Below are 21,404 nucleotides of genomic sequence, written 5' to 3' on the forward strand. Positions count from 1 at the left end.
AGTAGGGCATGGAAGCAGGAGTAACAATACATATGACCATAGCAATTGGGGATCTCCAGAGAGTGGGAACTTTCCCCATTCTCCTGCAGACCCCAGGCAGCCTCAAAGGGAGGGCTGCTTCACATTAGAGTTGTGAGACTCATTCCTCTCAAACTCCCAACCCCTGATCTTGCAAATTTGGAAAGTATTTCTCATAGAGGTTAAGGTGACTTGCTGAAGGCCTCTCAGGTATTAATAAATTGCTCCCATAAGCACTTATCCTAGGGAAGGCCTCTTTTCATTTGAAATCCTGAGTATATTTTTAGTGACCCACATCTGTAGCTCATAGAGATTCAGGTGTTTTTTGCAAAGAGGAAGGGGAGAAAGTGTATTCTTTTCCCTCTTGAAGAAGCTCTACTCCTCAATCATACCCAGGCCTACCTTCCCCGATGTTACCTCCTCTAACACCAACATCAAGCTTACATTTTGATGCTCTTAAATAAGGTTGGGTCCATATTTATCAGGTGCTGGCATGTGTGCCTTTGTGATCTCCTGGGCACATCTGCTCCCCCTGCCCCCTTTGATACTATCAATCTTTTAAAAATTTCATTTATTTATTTATTTATTTTTGGTGAGGCAATTGGGGTTAAATGACTTGCCCAGGGTCACACAGCTAGTAAGTGTTAAGTGTCTGAGGCCGGATTTGAACTCAGGCACTCCTAAATCCAGAGCTGGTGCTTTATCCACTTTGCCACCTAGCTGTCCCTGATACTATCAGTCTTAAGGGCTGTCATGCCATCATATCATCATATCCATGGTGATTATATTTCATGCTGTTCCAGAGGGAGGGAATAAGGTTTGTGAGAGGGAATTATAGGAAGATAGAAGTCAGCTTGATAGAAGGACACAATTCCTCCCAAAATGTTGCTGCCCTAAAATGGAGTGGGTTGCCTTGGGAGACAGGGAATTCCTAGTCACTGGAGGTTTTCCGCCAGAGGTTGGATTAGGGATTGTTGGGGAATGCTCTAGTGGGAATTCTGTAACTGAATTAGTTGACATATAATTCAAGATCCATTTCAGCTGTGAGTTCTATGAATCTTCCAGGGATGTTCCAGTCCTTGAGAGTGCTAGCTCAGAAATAATTGGACTTTACAATAAAAACTGTGTCTTTATCAAAAAGAAAACTGTTCAACAGTGAAGTTGAAGACAGAATGAGTACTGTACAAGGATCCTTGGAATAATGGTAAAAGGATTCCACAGCTTTGTGGGAGAGAGACTTGAAAACTTTGCTTACCTCAATATTGAAAATCACAGGTTCCAGGTCTTGGTAAGTGATCTTCACCTTCTCAACTGCCCGCTTTGCATAAACATCTGACTCAGCAACCACTGCACAGATAATATGACCCACACAAAGCACCTGCAGGAAGACCCAACATAATGACCAGGTAGAAAGCACGGGCTGATTTTAATTGATGAATTCAACCTTTCTGGTTCCTCAGATGTGACTGTTTAAGTAATAACAATAATCTAAAATAATTAGAGGCTTATAGGATTATAGATGGAGGACTAGAAGTTACCTTAAAGGTCATGTAGTCCAACCCCTCATTTTACAGATGAGGAAATTGGCTCATAGAGGTGAGGTGACCTGCTCAAGGGCACGTAGGTAGTAATCACTTGCTCCTGTGAGGACTTATTCTAGGGAAAGGCATTTTGAAATGTGAAATCCTGGATATATTATTGGTGACCCACATCTGTAGCTCAAAGAGCTTCCAGCATTTCTTACACAGGAGTCTATAATAAATTGTTAAGCAATGTTTGTCAAAATCCATCTGCCATGCTGATGTATGTAGAACAGAGGTGTCAGACACATACCAAGAAAGCTGCAGAACCAGATAAAAATGTCACTGGGAAATACTTAACGAAAGAAATGAAAATTCAAAAGAATATTTGGTTTTCTAAGTTAATATGTGACTTTAAAAAAATATGCTATTTTAAATTTATGGAATAAAACAAGCATTTCCATAACATAGTATAATAAAAAAGATGATTGCATACAAAACTACAAATCTCTAGTGTACAACTTGCTATTCCTTTTAAATATACAATAAAATTATGCATATTTCTTCTCCCCCCTTTTGTATCTTTTCCCCACCCCACCCCCAACCTAGAGATGGCTATTCTTAGACACAAATAGGTGTGTATGTATGTATGTATGTGTATATATATACACACACCTATTTACATATATACTTATATTTATACATACATATAAATAGAAATTATTCTATACATACTTCTATTTATCATTTCTTTCTTTCTTCACATGTCCTTTATTGTTAAATTTTGGGGGGGTGGGGCAATGAGGGTTAAGTGACTTGCCCAGGGTCACGCAGCTAGTAAGCATCAAGTGTCTGAGGTCAGATTTGAACTCCTGAATCCAGGCTGGTGCTCTATCGACTGAGCCACCTAGCTGCCCCCTATTGTTAATTTAATTTAATGTCTTTAGGGATTCTTATGTCTGGTTTAGTGGGCCCATTTCTTTTTTTGTTGTTGTTGTTTTGTTTTTTTTTTTGCGGGGCAATGGGGGTTAAGTGACTTGCCCAGGGTCACACAGCTGGTAAGTGTCAAGTGTCTGAGGCCGGATTTGAACTCAGGTACTCCTGAATCCAGGGCCGGTGCTTTATCCACTGCGCCACCTAGCCACCCCCTGGGCCCATTTCTTTTTGAGTTAGATTTAGATACCTCTTATATAGACATTCAGCAGCATAGACATATATGGCAAAAAACATTGCAACTGCTTGTTGGCCTTTCTGTGTGCCCTATGGATGCAAGACCATATTTTTCTTTTTTTGGGAGGAAGGGAGAAAGTAATTGGGGTTAAGAGACTTGCCCCAGGGTCACACAGACAGTAAGTGTCTGAGATCAAATTTGAATTCAGGTCCTCCTGACTCCAGGGCTAGTGCCCTGCCCTAAAATCATTTTTTTCCCAACAAACATTTTTTTGCATTTACTGCCTTTCTTTGGCCATCTTGGCTCCGCCCCATTGTTTTAAAATTTTTCTTTTCTTTTTTTCCTGGGGGCAATGAGGGTTAAGTGACTTGCCCAGGGTCATACAGCTTGTAAGTGTCAAGTGTCTGAGGCTGGATTTGAACTCCGGGAACAAACATTTTTTGGGGGAAAAAGTTTAGAGAATCCTGTATAGTTCTAGAAATCACTTTAGTGCCTGGAAAGACATGTATGAACCAATGTATAGTGAAATGAGCAGAACGAAGAGAACATTGTGCACAGAGACAGCAATATTGTTTGATGAAGAACTGTGTGATGAAATAATGAGATTTAGCAGATACTCAAAGACCTACCGGGAGATTAATCTAGACTGATTTAATCAAGTGAGAGTGATTAACTGCTGATTAGCCTACTTCAGGTTAACTGGATTGTAATCACACCTTGAGAACACTTTCAGAACCAATGGATTTGGATGACACCAACCAATCAGCTTGAAGCAATGTGTAAGGACCACCTCTGTTCCAGACCTATAAAAAGCTTCCACAATCAGCTTGCTGGAGAGTTCCTGATTAAAGCAGGCTGGTGGCAGAGGACTGGAGGAAGAACCCAACCAGGCTGGAACTCAAGGCTAGGTAGGACTTCTTTTTCTTAACTTTCTGAACTCCTTGTAAATATCTGTATGCTTTAATAAATGTTTAATGCCCAAAGACTGGTGCTGAAGCTTCTAATTTAAGGTGACCACAATATAGATTTTAAACATCACAACTGTGAATGACAACTATTCTCAACAATACAATGATTCCAAAGTCCCAAAGGACTATCAATGAAACATACTATCTACCTCCAAAGAAAGAACTGATATTGATAGAACAGATTTAAGCATGTTATTTTTACTTTCTTTCATTTTTTTCTTTTATTCAAGTTTCATTGTACAAAATGACTAATATGGTAATGTTTTACATAATCATACATGTATAACACATATCTGATTGCTTGCTGCCTCAGGGAGAGGGGAGGGGAGAGAGAGAAGGAGGGATAAAAATTGGAACTCAAAACTAAATAAAAATGTTTATTACTTTAAAAAAAAAGAAGACATCAGCCAGAAAAGATCAGCAAGGGACAGCCTTCACACAAAATAGCCTTGTGGGTTTCCTCGAGAGGATGCGAGGAGTCTCAATAAAAGGAAGTCTCAAACTTCTACCTTCTGCTGTTTACTTTTATGACCTGTATATTGTCTCCACTCAAAATAGTACCTTTCATATTTATAGTACTGGGTACTTTCCAACCTGATTTCATATATATTATCTCACATAATCCTCCCTCATTCTTTCTTTAGGTTAAGAAAGCAGGTATTGGGGCCGCTAGATGGCTCAGTGGATAGAGCACTGGCCCTGGATTCAGGAGTACCTGAGTTCAAATCCGGCCTCAGACACTTGACACTTACTAGCTGTGTGACCCTGGGCAAGTCACTTAACCCCAATTGCCTCACAAAAAAAAGCATTTGGGGGCAGCTAGGTGGTGCAGTGGATAGAGCACCAGCCCTGGAGTCAGGAGTACCTGAGTTCAAATCCGGGCTCAGACACTTAACACTTACTAGCTGTGTGACCCTGGGCAAGTCGCTTAACCCCAATTGCCTCACTAAAAAAAAAAAAAAAGGAAAAAAAAGCAGGTATTATTATCTCTATTTTACAATTCACAATAATAGCCAGCATTCATATAGCACTTTGAGTTTTGCAAAACCTTTTATATATTTCATTTGAGCTCCACAGCTACCATATGAACAAAAAAGTCTTGCAGGCAACAAGGAAATGAGATAAGATTTGAATACAGATCTGACTTCAGATTCAGGGTTCTTTCCCCTGCACCACTGTGGTTAGGTGCTCCCACAGTTAGCGAAGGAGCCAAGGCTAGAATCTTCCAACTCCTGGTGGAACAAACATTTTATGCAGTACCTACTGTGCTGTACTAGGCTCTAAGGCAGATACATAGTTTAGATGATACATCTCTGCCTTCTGGGAGTTTCCAGTTTAGGGGAGGGAGAAGAAAACATACATAAGGAGGATATGCAAATTGACCCGATTGGTAAAGCTAAGGGCCAGGCTTTGCTCCTTGATTCTAAGAGAGAAATTTTGAGCAGAGAAATGGAGGGGGAAAGAGGAGGCTAGAAAGGATGGAGGACCCGGACTCTTCTCCACCCAGAGCTGGAATTTTGCAATATAGGAGTGCACAGGTGCTTGAGGGAATTTAGACAGGAAGAAGGCTATTGTTACCTTATGCCCAAAGCCACCCATGAAGATATACAGTACCTCATCTACAGCAAGCAGTTTGTCATCATCATTGCCATTGGTACCTGGGATGTCCTCAGCTGTTATCACATCAACTACACCTGGTAGTTCAAGGGCCTTGGATGCATCAATAGATCTTGGAAAGAAAATATGTGTAATGTTGGCAGTCCTAGAGACCATGGAGGCCTAAAGTGGTTCTTTCAGTAGTGCCTCTCACCCATGGCTATCCCAGGTAGATAGGGATTTGGAATTGAGGAGGGTAAGGAAAGGAAAGGAGGATGTATTGCCAGAAGACCAACAACTTTGGTGGTCTGTCCTACTGCATTCCTCTCATTCTTGGAAGCCCTTCTTTTACCCCTTGTGTGGTTCTTGTAGTTTAGGGGCTAATAGAAATTTGTCTTCTACCCTTCTTGGGTTCCTCAAATCCATCCATCTCCTGGGTTCTCTCAATCTTAGCTACTAGTTTTTCTTCAATCAAGGGACCACAGGGACAATGGACACTTTCCTGGCATCTGGGTATACTTTTAATTAGCTTACAGAAACACTTGAGTTCACTTACATGATTTTTGCATGAGCCCTGGTGCTGGTTACCAAAGCCAGGAAAAGTTCTTTATCCACAACAGGCAGATCGTCACAAAATATGGCTTCCCCAGTGGCGTGTTTGATACCAGACTGGTGCAGAATTGGGCGTCCAACTGGATCGTGGGGAGGTTGGTTTGGGTCTATCCCCTGCAAAGGAAGATAAGGATGTAATGACTCAGGAAAAGAAGACAATCAATGGATAAATCAGCACTTATTTCACACTTGCCATTGTGCTAAGCACTGGACACACAATGAAAGGCAAAAAAAGTCAATTTCCTCAAGAAGCTTACATTCTAATGGGGAGACATGGTGGCTGTGAATACAAGATACATACAGAGTAGAAAGAAGGTAGCCATAGAAGGGAAGACTCAGATGGTGGAAGGACCAGAAAAGCCCTAGTGCACAAGATGGTGTTTGAACTGAGAGTCTTTTTTTCTTGAATAAAAGACATCTTTTCATTTAAAACATGTTATTTTTAATTTATGGAATAAAACAAGCATTTTCATAACAGTACAATAAAAAAGATGATTGCCTATGAAACTATAAATCTACTATGTACAACTTGCTATTCTTTTCAAATATACAACAAAATTATCATGTTAATTTTTTTCTTTCCTCTTCCCCTCCCCCCCTTCCCCCTGCCCCCATGGCTACCATTAGACAATAGTCATATATACATACGTGTATGTGTGTGTGTGTGTGTGTGTAAAATCATTCTATACATACTTCTATTCATCACTTCTTTCTCTGGATGCAGATAGCATCTTTCTTCATATGCTGTTTATAGTTAATTTGGGTATTTATGAGTTAAAATAACTTATTTACTCAGTTATTTTTTTTTTGGCAGGGCAATGGGGGTCAAGTGACCCTGGGCAAGTCACTTGACCCCCATTGCCCCTCAAAAAACAAAAAACAAACAAAACCCCCCAATATTGCTATTACTGTATACAATGTTCTCTTGGTTCTGCTCACTTCACTCTTCATTATTTTGTGCAAGTCTTTCCATGTTTTTCTAAGATCATTGAGTTCATCATTTCTTACAGTGCAGTAATAGTCCATTACAATCATATACCACAGCTTGTTTAGTCATTCCTCAATTGATGAACACTCCCTTTATTTCCAGTTCTATGCCACCACAGAGAGAGCTGATATAAATATTTTAGAACATATAGGTTTTTTTCCTTTTTCCTTAATCATCTTTGGAAACAGACCTAGTAGTGGTATTGCTGGGTCAAAGGGTATAGGCAGTTTAATAGCTCTTTTGGCATAATTACAGATTGCTCTCCAAAATGGTTGGATCAGGTCACAGTTCCACCAATAGTGAATTAGAGCCCCAATTTTTTTACATCCCTTCCAACGTTTGTCACTTAATGGAAGCCAGTGATGTCAAGAGGAGGAGGTGAAAGATTTGCCCTACATCCTGTTAACTATCAGAAATAGGATGATCCAATATAAATATTGGTGAAACTCTAATAAATCTAATAAGGAATTCTCACATAACCCTGTAGTTGGAGACTCAGAGCATACATCACAATGACTTAATGTAATTACAACCAACACAAAGAAAATTTAAATCCAGAGTTTCAATGCCCTTTTGCTATTTCACAGATGGTTTAGATAAGACCAGCAAGATGAAATAGAGGAAACTGGTCTTTAGTGCCCCCACCTTCCCCGTTCTGTGCCTTTTCCCCTTTCAATCTTATCTACTTGCTTCCTCCCCACCTTCTGGCAACCAGCATCCTCATACCTTCTTCCCCATTTCTGCCCCCCTTTAAAAATCTGCTCAATGGGGCAGCTAGGTGGTGCAGTGGATAGAGAACCAGCCCTGGATTCAGGAGGTCCTGAGTTCAAATTTGACTTCAGACACTTGACACTTACTAGCTGTGTGACCCTGGGCAAGTTACTTAACCCTCATTGCCCCACAAAAATATATATTTAAAAAATCTGCTTGAAGGAAAGAATCTGACAAGTTTATTCATACTAAGGTATAAATTACTAAATATTATTATTTCCCATTTTATTGAGGAAGAAACAGTCTCCGAGAGGTTAAGCTAAGAAAATTAATGTCTCATTCACATTCCAAGGAGCTTAGTAGGGAAGGTATTTTTTGAGAGGACAAGGTGATCTCAGGAGATCCTGACTTCAAACTGTTCAGACATGGTGCAGTATAGTCTGGCCAGTTTTGATCTTAAACATTTGCATCTTAGTCTAAAAAAAATGTCCACCACCCCCCAAAAAAAAAGACCACCTTCAAGAAACCATAAAGCAATAAGAGCTAGAGAGTTAAAACTTTAAAGGAAAAGCAAGTGGCCCTCCAAGGAATAAATAATAAATAAATACATTGATAAATGGACAAAGGATATGAATAGGTAGGTTTCCAAAGAAAAAATAAAAACAATTTGTAGTCATGTGAAAAAATGCTCTAAATCATTATTGATTAGGGAAATGCAAATTAAAGAAACCTTGAGATATCATTTCACATCTATCAGATTGGCTAAAATGATTGAAGAGGGATGTTGGAGGGGATATGGAAAAATTGGGACATTAATTCATTGTTGGTGTAACTGCAAACTGATCCATCCATTTTGGAAAGCAATCTGGAATTATGCCCAAAGAGCTATTAAACTGCCTATATCCTTTGACCCAGCAATACCACTACTAGGTCTGTTTCCAAAGATGATTAAGGAAAAAGGAAAAAAACCTATATGTTCTAAAATATTTATAACAGTTCCTTTTTGTGGTGGCAAAGAAATGGAAATTGCAGGGATGCCTGTTAACTGGGGAATGGCTGAACAAATTGTAGCATATGATCATGATGAAATACTATTGTGCTAAAAGAAATGATGAGCTCAATGATCTTAGAAAAGCATGGAAAGACTTGCACAAAATAATGAAGAGTGAAGTGAGCAGAACCAAAAGAGCATTGTATACAGTAAGAGCAATATTATCTTAAGAATGACTTTGAGTAAATAAGTAATTTTGACTATTATAAATATCCAAATTAACTACAAAGGACATATGAAGGAAGATGTTCTCTGCATCCAGAGAAAGATCTGATAAATAGATGTACAGAATGGTTTTATGTATATATACCAGTTTGCGTCTAATGGTAGTTATCTTTAAGGTAGGGTAGGGGGAGGGAAGAAAAAAAAGAGTTACATGTTAACTTTATTATATCTTTAAAAGGAACAGCAAGTTGTATATAATAGATTTGCAGTTTCAAGTACAATAATTTTTTTCTGTTTTACTATGTTATGGAAATGCTTGTTTTATTTCTTAAGTTCAGAATAAAATAAATTTTTTAAAAAGGAACAAATGCAATTTTCTTCTCTAGCCTTTGACACTTTTGACTCCCCTCTTTTCCTTGATATTCTCTTCTCTCTAGGTTTTTGTGACATTACTCTCTCCTGGTTCTTCTCCTACCTGTCTGATCACTCCCCATTTTTTTTTCTGGATCATTATCCATCACACTCACTAACTGTGGATATTCCAAAGGACTCTGTCCTGGGCTCTATATCCCAAAGGGCTCTGTCCTGGGCTTTCTTCTCTTCCTCCTCTAGTCTATTTCTCTTGGTGATCTCATCAATCCTTTGGATTCAATTATTATCTGTTCAGATGACACTCAGATCTACTTATCCAGCCCTAACTTCTTTCTTTTAAAAAATTTTTTTTTGTGTGTGTGGGGCAATGAGGGTTAAGTGACTTGCCCATGGTCACACAGCTAATAAGTATCAAGTGTCTGAGGCCAGACTTGAACTTAGGCTCTCCTCAATCCAGGGCCAGTGCTTTGTCCACTGCGCCACCTAGCTGCCCTGACTTCATTCTTTCTTAACCTCCAGACTCTCATTTCTAACTGCCTATTGGACTTCTCAAACTAGATCTCTTATAGAACATCTTAAACTTACCAAGTCCCAAACTGAACACATTATCTTCCTTCAGAAGCCCTTCCCAAATTTTCCTTTCAAGGGCACTACCATCCTCCCAGTCGCTCAGGCTTGAAATCTAAGTGTTACCCTCGACTCTTTACTCTCCCCCCCCCCCCCTTCTCCCTCTACCATATCCTCTGTGATCTAGTAACACTGGTCACCTTGCTATTCCTTGAAACAGATATGTCATCTCCTGACACCAGGTATTTTCACTGGCTGTCTCCCTCCCATGCTAGGAATTTTCTGCTATTCATCTCTGTCTCCTGGCTTCCCTGACTTCCTCAAGTTCCTTCTAAAATCCCGCCTTTGCTGATTTCCCTTAATGCCAGTGCCTTTCCTCTGTTGATTAGCTCTAATTTATCTTGTATATATCTTATTTGTAGTTATCTGGGTGTTGTTTTCTCTATTAGATCACTTGGCCTTGAGAACAAGGGTTATCTTTTGCCTTTCTTTGTATTTCTTGCACCTAGCACAATGCCTGGAACATAAAAGGTGCTTAATAAATGCTTGTTGATCAACCAATTGACTGACTAAACCACTGACTTGGAATTCTTGGGCTCCTCTGGATATTGTGACAGGAAACTCTTCCAGAGCACTTAGGAACTTCTCTGAAATGTCAGGATATTGATGGCTGTTCTGAAAAATGATTTAAAAAATAAAGATACTAATTATGCTCCAGTCAAACTGAGTACCGTATTGTATCTCTGTTAATTTAACAATGTATCGATGGCATAGGAAGTGCTAAATATCTGTGGGAGAAATATTATCTTAAGAATGACTTTGAGTAAATAAGTAATTTTGACTATTATAAATATCCAAATTAACTACAAAGGACATATGAAGGAAGATGTTCTCTGCATCCAGAGAAAGATCTGATAAATAGATGTACAGAATGGTTTTATGTATAAATACCAGTTTGCGTCTAATGGTAGTTATCTTTAAGGTAGGGTAGGGGGAGGGAAGAAAAAAAAGAGTTACATGTTAACTTTATTATATCTTTAAAAGGAACAGCAAGTTGTATATAATAGATTTGCAGTTTCAAGTACAATAATTTTTTTCTGTTTTACTATGTTATGGAAATGCTTGTTTTATTTCTTAAGTTCAGAATAAAATAAATTTTTTAAAAAGGAACAAATGCAATTTTCTTCTCTAGCCTTCGACACTTTTGACTCCCCTCTTTTCCTTGATATTCTCTTCTCTCTAGGTTTTTGTGACATTACTCTCTCCTGGTTCTTCTCCTACCTGTCTGATCACTCCCCCATTTTTTTTTCTGGATCATTATCCATCACACTCACTAACTGTGGATATTCCAAAGGACTCTGTCCTGGGCTCTATATCCCAAAGGGCTCTGTCCTGGGCTTTCTTCTCTTCCTCCTCTAGTCTATTTCTCTTGGTGATCTCATCAATCCTTTGGATTCAATTATTATCTGTTCAGATGACACTCAGATCTACTTATCCAGCCCTAACTTCTTTCTTTTAAAAAATTTTTTTTTGTGTGTGGGGCAATGAGGGTTAAGTGACTTGCCCATGGTCACACAGCTAATAAGTATCAAGTGTCTGAGGCCAGACTTGAACTTAGGCTCTCCTCAATCCAGGGCCAGTGCTTTGTCCACTGCGCATGTCCCTTCCTCCTCATTTCCCTTCTACTTCCTCCTTTGAGAACAATACTCAAATCGATATTACCTTTTCTGTTGGAAAGACCATGCCAGTCAATTTCCTGTGGCTCCACTCAATTTCTCTTGGGGTTCCACCCCAAGTTAAATGAATACAGAGGGCATTTGGTAAAATTTCAGAGACTCTGTTACCTTCTCATATTCACTCAAAGCCTAGGCTGACTCATCAAATACACCTAGTTGCAAAGGGCTCAGGGTCCAGGAAGTCTCAGTTAAGGAAGGTAACTCCATATTCAGCATTCTTTCCACTGTACTATGCTGCTTCTCAATATACAAGCTTCCGTTCTGCAATGTTTCCTTCCTCCTCTTATATCTCTGACTTTTCGGGCTATATTGCATTCTCCCAGGGTCAAGTTCTCCTGGCCTTCCAAAGTGACAGTTGGCTAATCTTATAAACTCAATGTGTTAATGTGTTAGTGGGAGAAGGCTAACTTCCTCCAGTTGTTGAGAAGGAAGAAAGGAAAGAAGGAACAGGGAGAAGATATCAGTATTCTGAATCCCAATTGGAATTGTGGGCAGCCTTTGTGTGTGTGTGTGTGTGTGTGGTTTGTTGTTGTTGTTATTTGTTTTGCAGGGTAATAAGGGTTAAGTGACTTGCCCAGGGTCACACAGATAGTGTCAAGTGTCTGAGGCTGGACTTGAACTCTGGTCCTCCTGAATCCAGGGCTGGTGCTTTATCCACTGCGCCACCCAGCTACCTTTGTTGGACAGCCTTTCTAAAGGGAGGATCCCTGGCTACTGACAAGATGTAATAGCTCGACTCACACTTAATACACCTTGGAAGGGAATGGTTGGAAAACCTGTTAGTATATGTGTACAAAGTACAGTGACAAGCCAATGCACTCACTGGGAGAGAGATCATCTTTATGATCTTCTTTAGTCCTTGTAATACTTCCAGGTAGAACTTGAAGAGGAAACTGACAATGAGGGTTCTTTTAAATTCTACCATTCCTCCTGGAGCTGAGCCTGGGGGAGAAACTTCATCCAGGACCAGCCTGTAAGCTTCATCCAGCATCAATGCATTCCAGCGCCTGGGAAGAGGGGAAAAAAAAGAACAAATTAAGCTGCAGTTCCAAATTAAATATATGTTATAAAATGTCAGATAATAAAATTTATTTTTAAAGATATATTTTATTTATTTTTAATAACTTAGAATCATAATTTTGTTAGAACTTTTTTAATAAAAAGAACATCTAGTCCACCAGCCCTCTTTTGTGCTCTGAAAAATTAAGAGATACATGAATATATGATTAGGGCTGATAGTTCTTGTCTACTGAATAGAGAGAGGGAGAGGGATTGGGTTTGTGACTTCATTAGCATAGGAAATTCCTTAATGAGGAAACTTCCCTCTACCAATACAGGCCAGTACCTTGTCTCCAACTTAAAGTCTTAGAAAACTGCCTAGATGGGGGCAGCTACGTGGTGCGGTGGATAAAGCACTGGCCCTGAATTCAGGAGGACTTGAGTTCAAATATGACCTCAGACACTTGACACTTACTATCTGTGTGACCCTGGGCAAGTCACTTAACCCTCATTGCCCCACAAAAAAAAAAAGAAAAAAGACTGTCTAGAGAACTAAGAGGTTAAGTGACTTATCCAGGTTGACACAGCCAGTCTCTGTCAGAGACAGGACTTGATACAAGGTTGCCTTTCTTCATATGCACTGAATACAGTACAGAATTGGACATTGGGTTTGCCTAGAGGGAACTCAGTCTAAATTTAAGATGAGAGTTGATTTTGGGTTGCAACATTCATTGGTAGAAGTCCAATGCAATGTGTATGTTATGGGGGAGAAGGGATGGAGACCCACAATATTGATGTTGATCTAGCCTATCCCATTTGTCCTATTCCCAAAAGTTGGACTGGAAATTTGTTGATTTGCTCAATAAATCAGGCATTAGGGGCAGATAGGTTGTGCAGTGGATAGAGCACCGGCCCTGGAGTCAGGAGTACCTGAGTTCAAATCTGGCCTCAGATGATTGACACTTACTAGCTGTGTGACCCTGGGCGAGTCACTTAACCCCAATTGCCTCACCAAAAAATAAAATAAAATAAAAAATCAGGCATTAGACCACATTTGGTCTATTGTTGGTATAGAAGGTGGTAACTCAACTAAGTAATATATTATATTACTATATCATATAATGTTTAATAATAGATTAATGATATAATTCAGTTGATTTTTGTCATTTGAGATAGTTACTCTCTATAAAGTTTCTGCAAACTCTAAATGAGCAAATATTGAACCATTGCTCCTGGGGAAATACAGGGTTAAGTTCCTGCAAGCCTCTTGTCATAACATTTACTTTAGCACTTTCCAGAGTGGTCTCAAATACAGATGGGCAAATTTCCTCTTTTTTTTTTTCTGGTTATAACTTATTATGGGGCAGAGAGATCAGTGGATAGAGCGCCTGCCATGGAGTCAGGAAGACTAGAGTTTAAATCTGGTATCAGACAATTACCAGGTCACAATTACCAGTTGTGAGACCCTGTTTGCCTTAATTTATTGAAGAAGGAAATGGCAAACCACTCCACTGTGGTCTATGGGGTCATGAAGAGTTGGACTCACTGAACAACTACCTACCACCAGCACCACCCCTGTTGTTGATTCATTACCATTGAACTCATGGTCAACAGCACTATAACTCATGCCTGAATGAAGCTTATCCAACACATATATTGTCTTCATAAGGCACATCACAGCCTTCTTGAATTTAGGAATACCAGATAGCACATCAGAACAAGCTTGGGGGTGGGGATTTTAAGCAGCAATATCACTGACAAAAAGCATTAAAAAATGCAAAACACATGGCCAAAGATAGATCCTTGAAAGGTCACTTGTTTGCATTGCAGTAAGTGAGCTGAAGCAAGTGGCAGAACATTGCCTTGTGTCTCAATACAGATTGGAGCACACTTTTTAAAACTTTCTTTATTTTTCTCAAGGTGTATTATTGTCTGTTTTCTTTCACAACATGACTAATATGGAAATATATTTTGCATACTACACATGTATAACCTATATAGAATTGCTTGCCTTGTCAATGAGGGAGGAAGGGAGAGAATTTGGAACTTGAAGTTTTAAAAACATGTTAAAATGTTTTTACATGTAATTGGGGGACAAATAAAATGCTAAACAATGAAAAAAAAACCATTGCCTTGCTAAACCTCAGCCTGGGTACATGACACCTGCAACTCAATTTTTTTTTTTTTTTTGCTGCTCTGCGTATGTTCATAATGATCCTGAAAGTACAAGAAGTTTTGATTTGGGGGTTAAAATTAATTTTAGTGAATAGGTGAATGCACAAATACAGAATTCTCAAATAATGAAATTCTGCTAGTATATCCCATTTTTCATATTGTTCTTTTGATCCCCCCCCCCCTGTACTTAACTAATAGCTCTAGGTCTTTAGCTTAGCATTTAAGACCCATCATGCTCTGGCCCTGGGGTAGCCTTTGTTCCAGCCAAATTAGAATTTTCTTCTTCTTTGAACACACCCCACGATTTCTTACCTATCCATATTGTGTCTTCTACCTGTATTGTCCTTCCCCTCATCTCAATTTGTTGAAGCGGCCATCAAAGCCCAGCTCAGATGTCACTTCTTCCCAGAAGGCTTCCTTTATTCCCCTGTGTGTGTGTGTGTGTGTGTGTGTGTGTGTGTGAGTGTGTGTGTGAGTATGACAAGGTGGGGGAGGGGGAGAGAATATTTCTCTCTTCCCTTTCCCCATAGTACTTTGTGTCTTTCTAACGACTCAACTTCTAATATCATGATTATGTGTTTTGTCCTCTACTGTTTCCTTGAAGACAGGGACTGTTTTGATTATCTTTAATATTAATGAGAGTAATAATTGACAAATAAACTTTAAAATTTACAGGGTATTTTATATAGCTTTGTATTGGCTTTAGTAGCTTAAAACTGCACTAAGACTTTTGGGACATTTAGTATATATTGTTTCATTTAATCATCTCAACAACCTTGTGAGGCAGAACCACAGGAATCATAAAGTTAGAGCTGGAAAGGACCTCAAAAAATAATCAGGTCTAACCTTCTTATTCTAAAGTCACTCTTTTTTTTTTTTTTAATGAGGCAATTGGGGTTAAGTGACTTGCCCAGGGTCACACAGCTAGTAATTGTTAAGTGTCTGAGGCTGGATTTGAACTCAGGTCCTCCTGAATCCAGGGCCGGTGCTCTATCCACTGCACCACTAGCTGCCCCCTAACCTTCTTATTCTACGGTTGAGGAGACCGAGGCCTGGAGAGATGAAATTACTTGCCTAAAGTAGTAAGTGGTAGAGTCAGGATTTGAACCCAAGTCTTTTAATTCTAAATTCAAAGTCTCCTTCCCTACCTACCAGGTAAGGAGTATGGGTATTGTTTCCATTTTACAGATGGTGAAACTCAGACTCAGAAAGAGTTGAGTTACTTGCCCTTGCACAGGTCAAATAAACATTGGAAGTAGATTTCTACCTTGACTCTGAGTTTAATATTTTCCCCACTTTACTATTATCTGTCTTTCTTTGTCTTTATATCCCCTGTAATGCTAATATATTTTGTTGTTGTTCAGTAATGTCTGACTCTTCATGACCCCATTTGGTTTTTTTTTTGGCAAAGATATTAGAGTGATTTGCCATTTTCTTCTCCAGCTTATTTGACAGATGAGGAAACTGAGACAAGCAGGGATAAATGACTCGCCCAGGGTCACACAACTAGTATTTGAGGCTAGATTTGATGAGGGTCTTCCTGACCTGGCACTCTATCCACTGTACCACCTAGCTGTCCCTCCTGACACATAGTTGGTGCTAACTAAAACTGTCAAATTGAATCAAAACATCGATAATCTATTGGTAGAGAATTTTTATGGATACTTTACATTTAATAAATTGCCAAAATGTAATAAGTATAAGAGCACCATATAGAAAGGTAAGTTCATCCTCATGTTCTAGTCACAAAATGACAACTTATTGATGGAAGGAACACCACACAGTGGAAAGAGTGGGTTTGGGTCTGGAGTCAGAGGAACCAGCTTCAAATCTTGTATCTGCCACTTACTACCTATGTGACCTTAGGCAAATCACTTAACTCTCTGGGTCTCATCTGTAAAAAAAAAAAAAAAAGAGGGAGCTGGACTAAATGAATTCCAAAGTCTCTTCTAGCGTAACATCTATTAACCTAGAGCTGTTCACATCATTTGTTACTACTGAAATTGGTCTGTTTCACAAACACACAAACACACACACACACACACACACACACACACACACACACACACACACACACACACACACCATACCTTCCTAGGAGCTGCTGGCAGGATTTATGTGCGCTGATGGTGGTGGATCCTATGCCTCCATAGAAGATGCTAAGGCCTGCGATGGTGTCACTATCATCTTTAAAAAGAACTCTCATCCCACAATTAACATCAGGCAAGGCGTTTTGCTGACACTGGGCCTGTCTGAATGCAGCCACAAATTCCCACTGTGGAAATGAAACCGTTTGGGATTTTTAGATGTCAAAGTAAAAGAAGTATTGTTAATATTTTTTAGTCCTAAGAATTGCCTAGCCCCAATTAAATTAATAATAATAATAATAATAATAACTCTAAGGTTTGCAAAGCACTTTTGTTAACTCTTGATCTTCACAACAACCTTCAGATGTAGATGGTACATAGTAGGTGCTTAATAAATGTTTACTGATTGACCGATGTAGATGCTATATTAATCTTCATTTTACAGATGAGGAATCAGACTGAGAGAGGTTAGGTCACTTGCCAAGGGTTACACAGTTAAGTGTCTGAGGCAGAATTTGAACTCAGGTCCTCCTGACTCTAGAGTGATTCTATTGCCTTCTCTTATTTACTCACAGCAGTGATCAGCCCCTCAAAAAGATACCTGGATAGATATATTGTATATTCTGATGATACAGGCTATATTTTCCCAATGGTCAACATACCCTAGCATAGAATCCTATTAAAATAGACCCTAGAAAACAGTTTCGATTGTGTTATTATTCTCAAGCATCATAGACAGTACAGACATGGTTGAAAGAGAGCTGGATTTGGAGCCAGGAGATCCTGCCTCTGACACATCCTGGCTGTGTGACCCTGGGCAAATCACTTAACTTCTCAGTGCTCAAGGCAAGTTTAAGACCATAGGTTTCAGAGAAGAGTATACCTGCACTGGTTGAAGGCCTTTCCTCATTTGTGAATTCCCTATACTAATGACATTACCAGTCCAATTTCTATCCCTATCATTTTTTCTAGTCCTCAAATAGCCTTTTCCTTCCTTGAGGGGGTGCCAAGTCCTGGCAAGATTAATAATTTTTTAGGCAACTTGCTTTGAGTACAGTGAAATCTTCCAAATTCTTTTGTTGTTAAAAGGGAGGGAGGAAGGGGAAGGAGCATTTATGTAGTGCCTACTATGTACCAGGCATTGTGCTAAGTGCTTTACAAATATTACCTCATTTGATCCTCATAACAACCCTGAGAAGTAGGTGCTATTATTCTCTCCAATTTACAGATGAGGAAACCAAGGGAAAAAAAAGATTAAATGATTTGCTTAGGGTCACACAGCCAGGAAGTATCTGAGATCAGATTTGAACTCCTGGCTCCAGACTCGGCATTTTATCCACTGCACCATATCCTTTTAAAATGAACCTATATGGGCAAGTCACTTAACCCCAATTGCCTCACTAAAAAAAAATTTAAAAATGAACCTATAGGGGCAGCTAGATGGCGTAGTGGATAAAGCACCAGCTCTGAATTCAGGAGGACCTGAGTTCAAATCTGTTCTCAGAAACTTGACACTTACTAGCTGTGTGACCCTGGGCAAGTCACTTAACCCTCATTGCCCCTTCAAAAAAAACAAACAAAAAATAAAATGAACCTATAGAAATTTTTAGCTGGTGGCAAACTGAAGGAATCGAACTCTCTGTGCAAGATTCTTTAGAGCTGTTGCTGCTACTGTCTTGGTTCTGTCCATTCCTGACCACCCTTTGTTGATAAGAGAAGGCCTGGTCCAAGTGACTGGGGAGCAAGGGGTGACTCAGAACATCAGAGAATGTTAGAGGATCCGAGCTATCCACATAGACACATGTTTGACTAGGAAAGAATTTGAGAAGTTTCCATTGATTGGATTGTATATTTAGAGCTTGAAGTGACCTTAGAGGTCATTGAGATTAACACTCTCATTTATATATGAAAAAACATAAGTTCAGAGAGGTCAAGGGACTGGTCCCCAGTCATATACCTAGTAAGTTTGGAAGGCAGAATTTGAATTCAGGACTCCCTGATTGCCTGTCGCTCTACTCACTACTCCAAATGAAACCATTTTGTTCAAAGTTCTAAATGCTTGAAAAACATGAAAAGCCCTTTCTGGGTCTTTCCTTATCTGTAAAATGAGGGGGTTGGATTAGACAACCTTTAAGGTCAACCAATCCTAAGTCTATGATTCTATGATCCTGGCTTAAGATCCTAGAAACCAGTTAGTGAGCTTGTGTGTAATGTCTATCTAGGCTATTTACTTGGTTAGCAGAACTTGCCTTTAATAAGACTAAAATAGTATAATTTGTTCTCCATACAGACCAGTTTTCACTGGGAAACCTTATTCTATAGCGAGATATTAATCACTGTCTCGAAAATGCATCCCTTGCCCAGAAGAGGAATGAAGCAAGAGAATGAAGATGGGTTTTTCTGAACCTACTGCCCCCAAAGCCAGCCTCAGTGCTTGCTCTCATGACTAAGGCCATTTTGCATTGGTGCAATGCCTGATATGATATGCCAAATTATACTGGCCACATGATATGCCACATGATACAAACTTGTCCTTTCTTCTGTCTAATTTCATTTTCTCAACAACAAAAAAAGAGTTGAGATGAAAGTTTGTTAAGAAAACTATGTCAAGGGGCAGCTAGGTGGCGAAGTGGATAGAGCACCGGTCCTGGAGTCAGGAGGACCTGAGTTCAAATCTGGGCTCTGACACTCGACACTTACTAGCTGTGTGACCCTGGGCAAGTCACTTAATCCCAATTGCCTCACCAAAAAAAAAATAAAGAAAGAAAATTATGTCAAAAACAGTCCCCTATTTCTTACCTTATCGGAGTGAGGTATGTGCACAGACTCCAAAATTTCCTCAGGCTTCAGGTCTGCATTTGCCAGGCCAGCAAGAAAATGTTCATTCAAAGGAATCTGACGTCTTCCTTCTGGTGAAGCAACAAATTAAAAGAACATGTACATGTCAACTATAAAAGGGAACAATAACAATGAAAGCTTCCTTGACACCACCAATCAGTGATGATGATTTACCAGGAACTTCATAGAGTACTTAATTTGAATCTCTCAGAAGCATTTGGCATATACTCTATTATTTTGTCTTTTAACTCCTTCTTAAAGTGGGGCACTGCTTCCAGGGCACACTGTCCCAAGCTTCAGGGGGTCCCAGGTGGTAGGATTTCTACTCTATGATTTTGTAATATAGTTTCCTGTGTCTTATACCACAATCTCAGATGAATCAAAATTGCATGTGATCCAAAGGGCAAGGAAAGATGCATGTGTATGTGTCTTATCTATCATCTGGACTGTAAGCTTTAGGTTGTTCAGTCATTTCAGTCATGTCTGACTCTGTAACTCTATCTATTTGGGATTTTCTTGGCAAAGATTCTGGAGTGGTTTGCCATTTTCTTCTTCATTTCATTTTACTGATGAGGAAACTAAGACGGAGTTAAGTCATTTACCTAAAGTCACATAGCTGGTAAGTGTCTGAGGCTAGATTTGAACTCATGAAGATGAGTCTTCTTGATTCCAGGCGCTATGTCCACTGTACCACCTAGCTGCCCCAGAGCTTTATGAGGATAGTCCAATTTCAGGACGGTGATGAAAGAGCTGGTCTCAAAGCCAGGAAGAACTGGGTTCAATTCCTGCCTCTGAAGTATATTGACTGTGTGACCTTGGGCAACTCACTTAACTTCTCAGTGCTTAGATGACTCCAGAAGTCTCTAAGTTGCAGAGAAGGTGCTGGTTTGCATTGGTAGATGTAGTTTCCTCATGCAGGAGTTCCCTACATCAGTGAAATCACAACCATTCCCTAGTGCATTAGTCCCTACAATCATGCTTTTCATCTACCAGGTATTTTATTATGTGTGTTGAAGGAAAGAAGGAAGGAAGGATTCTTATCTCTGTTAAAGAGCAATTCACACAACATTTTTTTTCTTTCAGTATCTTCATCAGATATATAAGATATATGCTTGCCAAAGGTATTCTCCATAGACGTGGAGGAGGATCTGGGCAAAGTCCAAATGGAGGAGGAATGGGGGCAGCTAGGTGGCGCAGTGGATAGAGCACTGGCTCTGGAGTCAGGAGTACCTGAGTTCAAATCCGGCCTTAGACACTTAACACTTACTAGCTGTGTGACCCTGGGCAAGTCACTTAACCCCAATTGCCTCACCAAAAAAAAAAAAACCCAACAACAAATGGAGGAGGAATTCCCTATATATGTAGAGGTCCTACAGATTTTCCTGTTTCTATACAATATTGGGTTGATTACATTTTATTTCATGAAATCTATAGGGCCTGCCCAATGAGCTTCATAGAAAGTCAACTAGGAAAAACCAAGTGGATGAAGAATATCTATTGGACAGTTTATGACATGAGGCTGGATCAGCAGCTCATTGAGTTAATCTATCAGTACACATAACTTGTCCATCTTAAATGCCTGTCTAATGAGCAGGGTCCAGAATTGAATAGGAGGAGAAGAATGGGACATAGATTCATTTGGAAAATAACAGAGATTTCCAACATCCAAGATACTCCCTGCTGCCAAAACAGATCTCTTTTTGGGGGGTGGGGCGGGGCAATGAGGGTTAAGTGACTTGTCCAAGGTCACACAGCTGGCAAGTGTCAAGTGCCTGACGCTGGATTTGAACTCAGGTCCTCCTGAATCCAGGGCCGGTGCTTTATCTACTG

General features: G+C 39.6%; 1 protein-coding gene across 1 annotated transcript in view; it reads right to left on the minus strand.

Moving 5' to 3' along the window:
• Window positions 1–21,404, minus strand: part of LOC122747176 (aldehyde oxidase 2-like) — a 154,754-nt gene that overhangs the window by 97,686 nt on the left and 35,664 nt on the right. Inside the window, exons 15-21 of the mRNA XM_043993364.1 lie at window positions 19,536–19,645; window positions 16,740–16,924; window positions 12,299–12,482; window positions 10,322–10,414; window positions 5,830–5,999; window positions 5,292–5,406; window positions 1,274–1,396 (exon numbers count right to left, since the gene is read on the minus strand). Coding sequence (XP_043849299.1) covers window positions 1,274–1,396; window positions 5,292–5,406; window positions 5,830–5,999; window positions 10,322–10,414; window positions 12,299–12,482; window positions 16,740–16,924; window positions 19,536–19,645 — 980 coding nt within the window. The remainder of the gene's footprint in view (window positions 1–1,273; window positions 1,397–5,291; window positions 5,407–5,829; window positions 6,000–10,321; window positions 10,415–12,298; window positions 12,483–16,739; window positions 16,925–19,535; window positions 19,646–21,404) is intronic.

This window comes from Dromiciops gliroides, chromosome 3 (genome assembly GCF_019393635.1).
Source record: "Dromiciops gliroides isolate mDroGli1 chromosome 3, mDroGli1.pri, whole genome shotgun sequence".
NCBI lineage: Eukaryota > Metazoa > Chordata > Mammalia > Microbiotheria > Microbiotheriidae > Dromiciops > Dromiciops gliroides.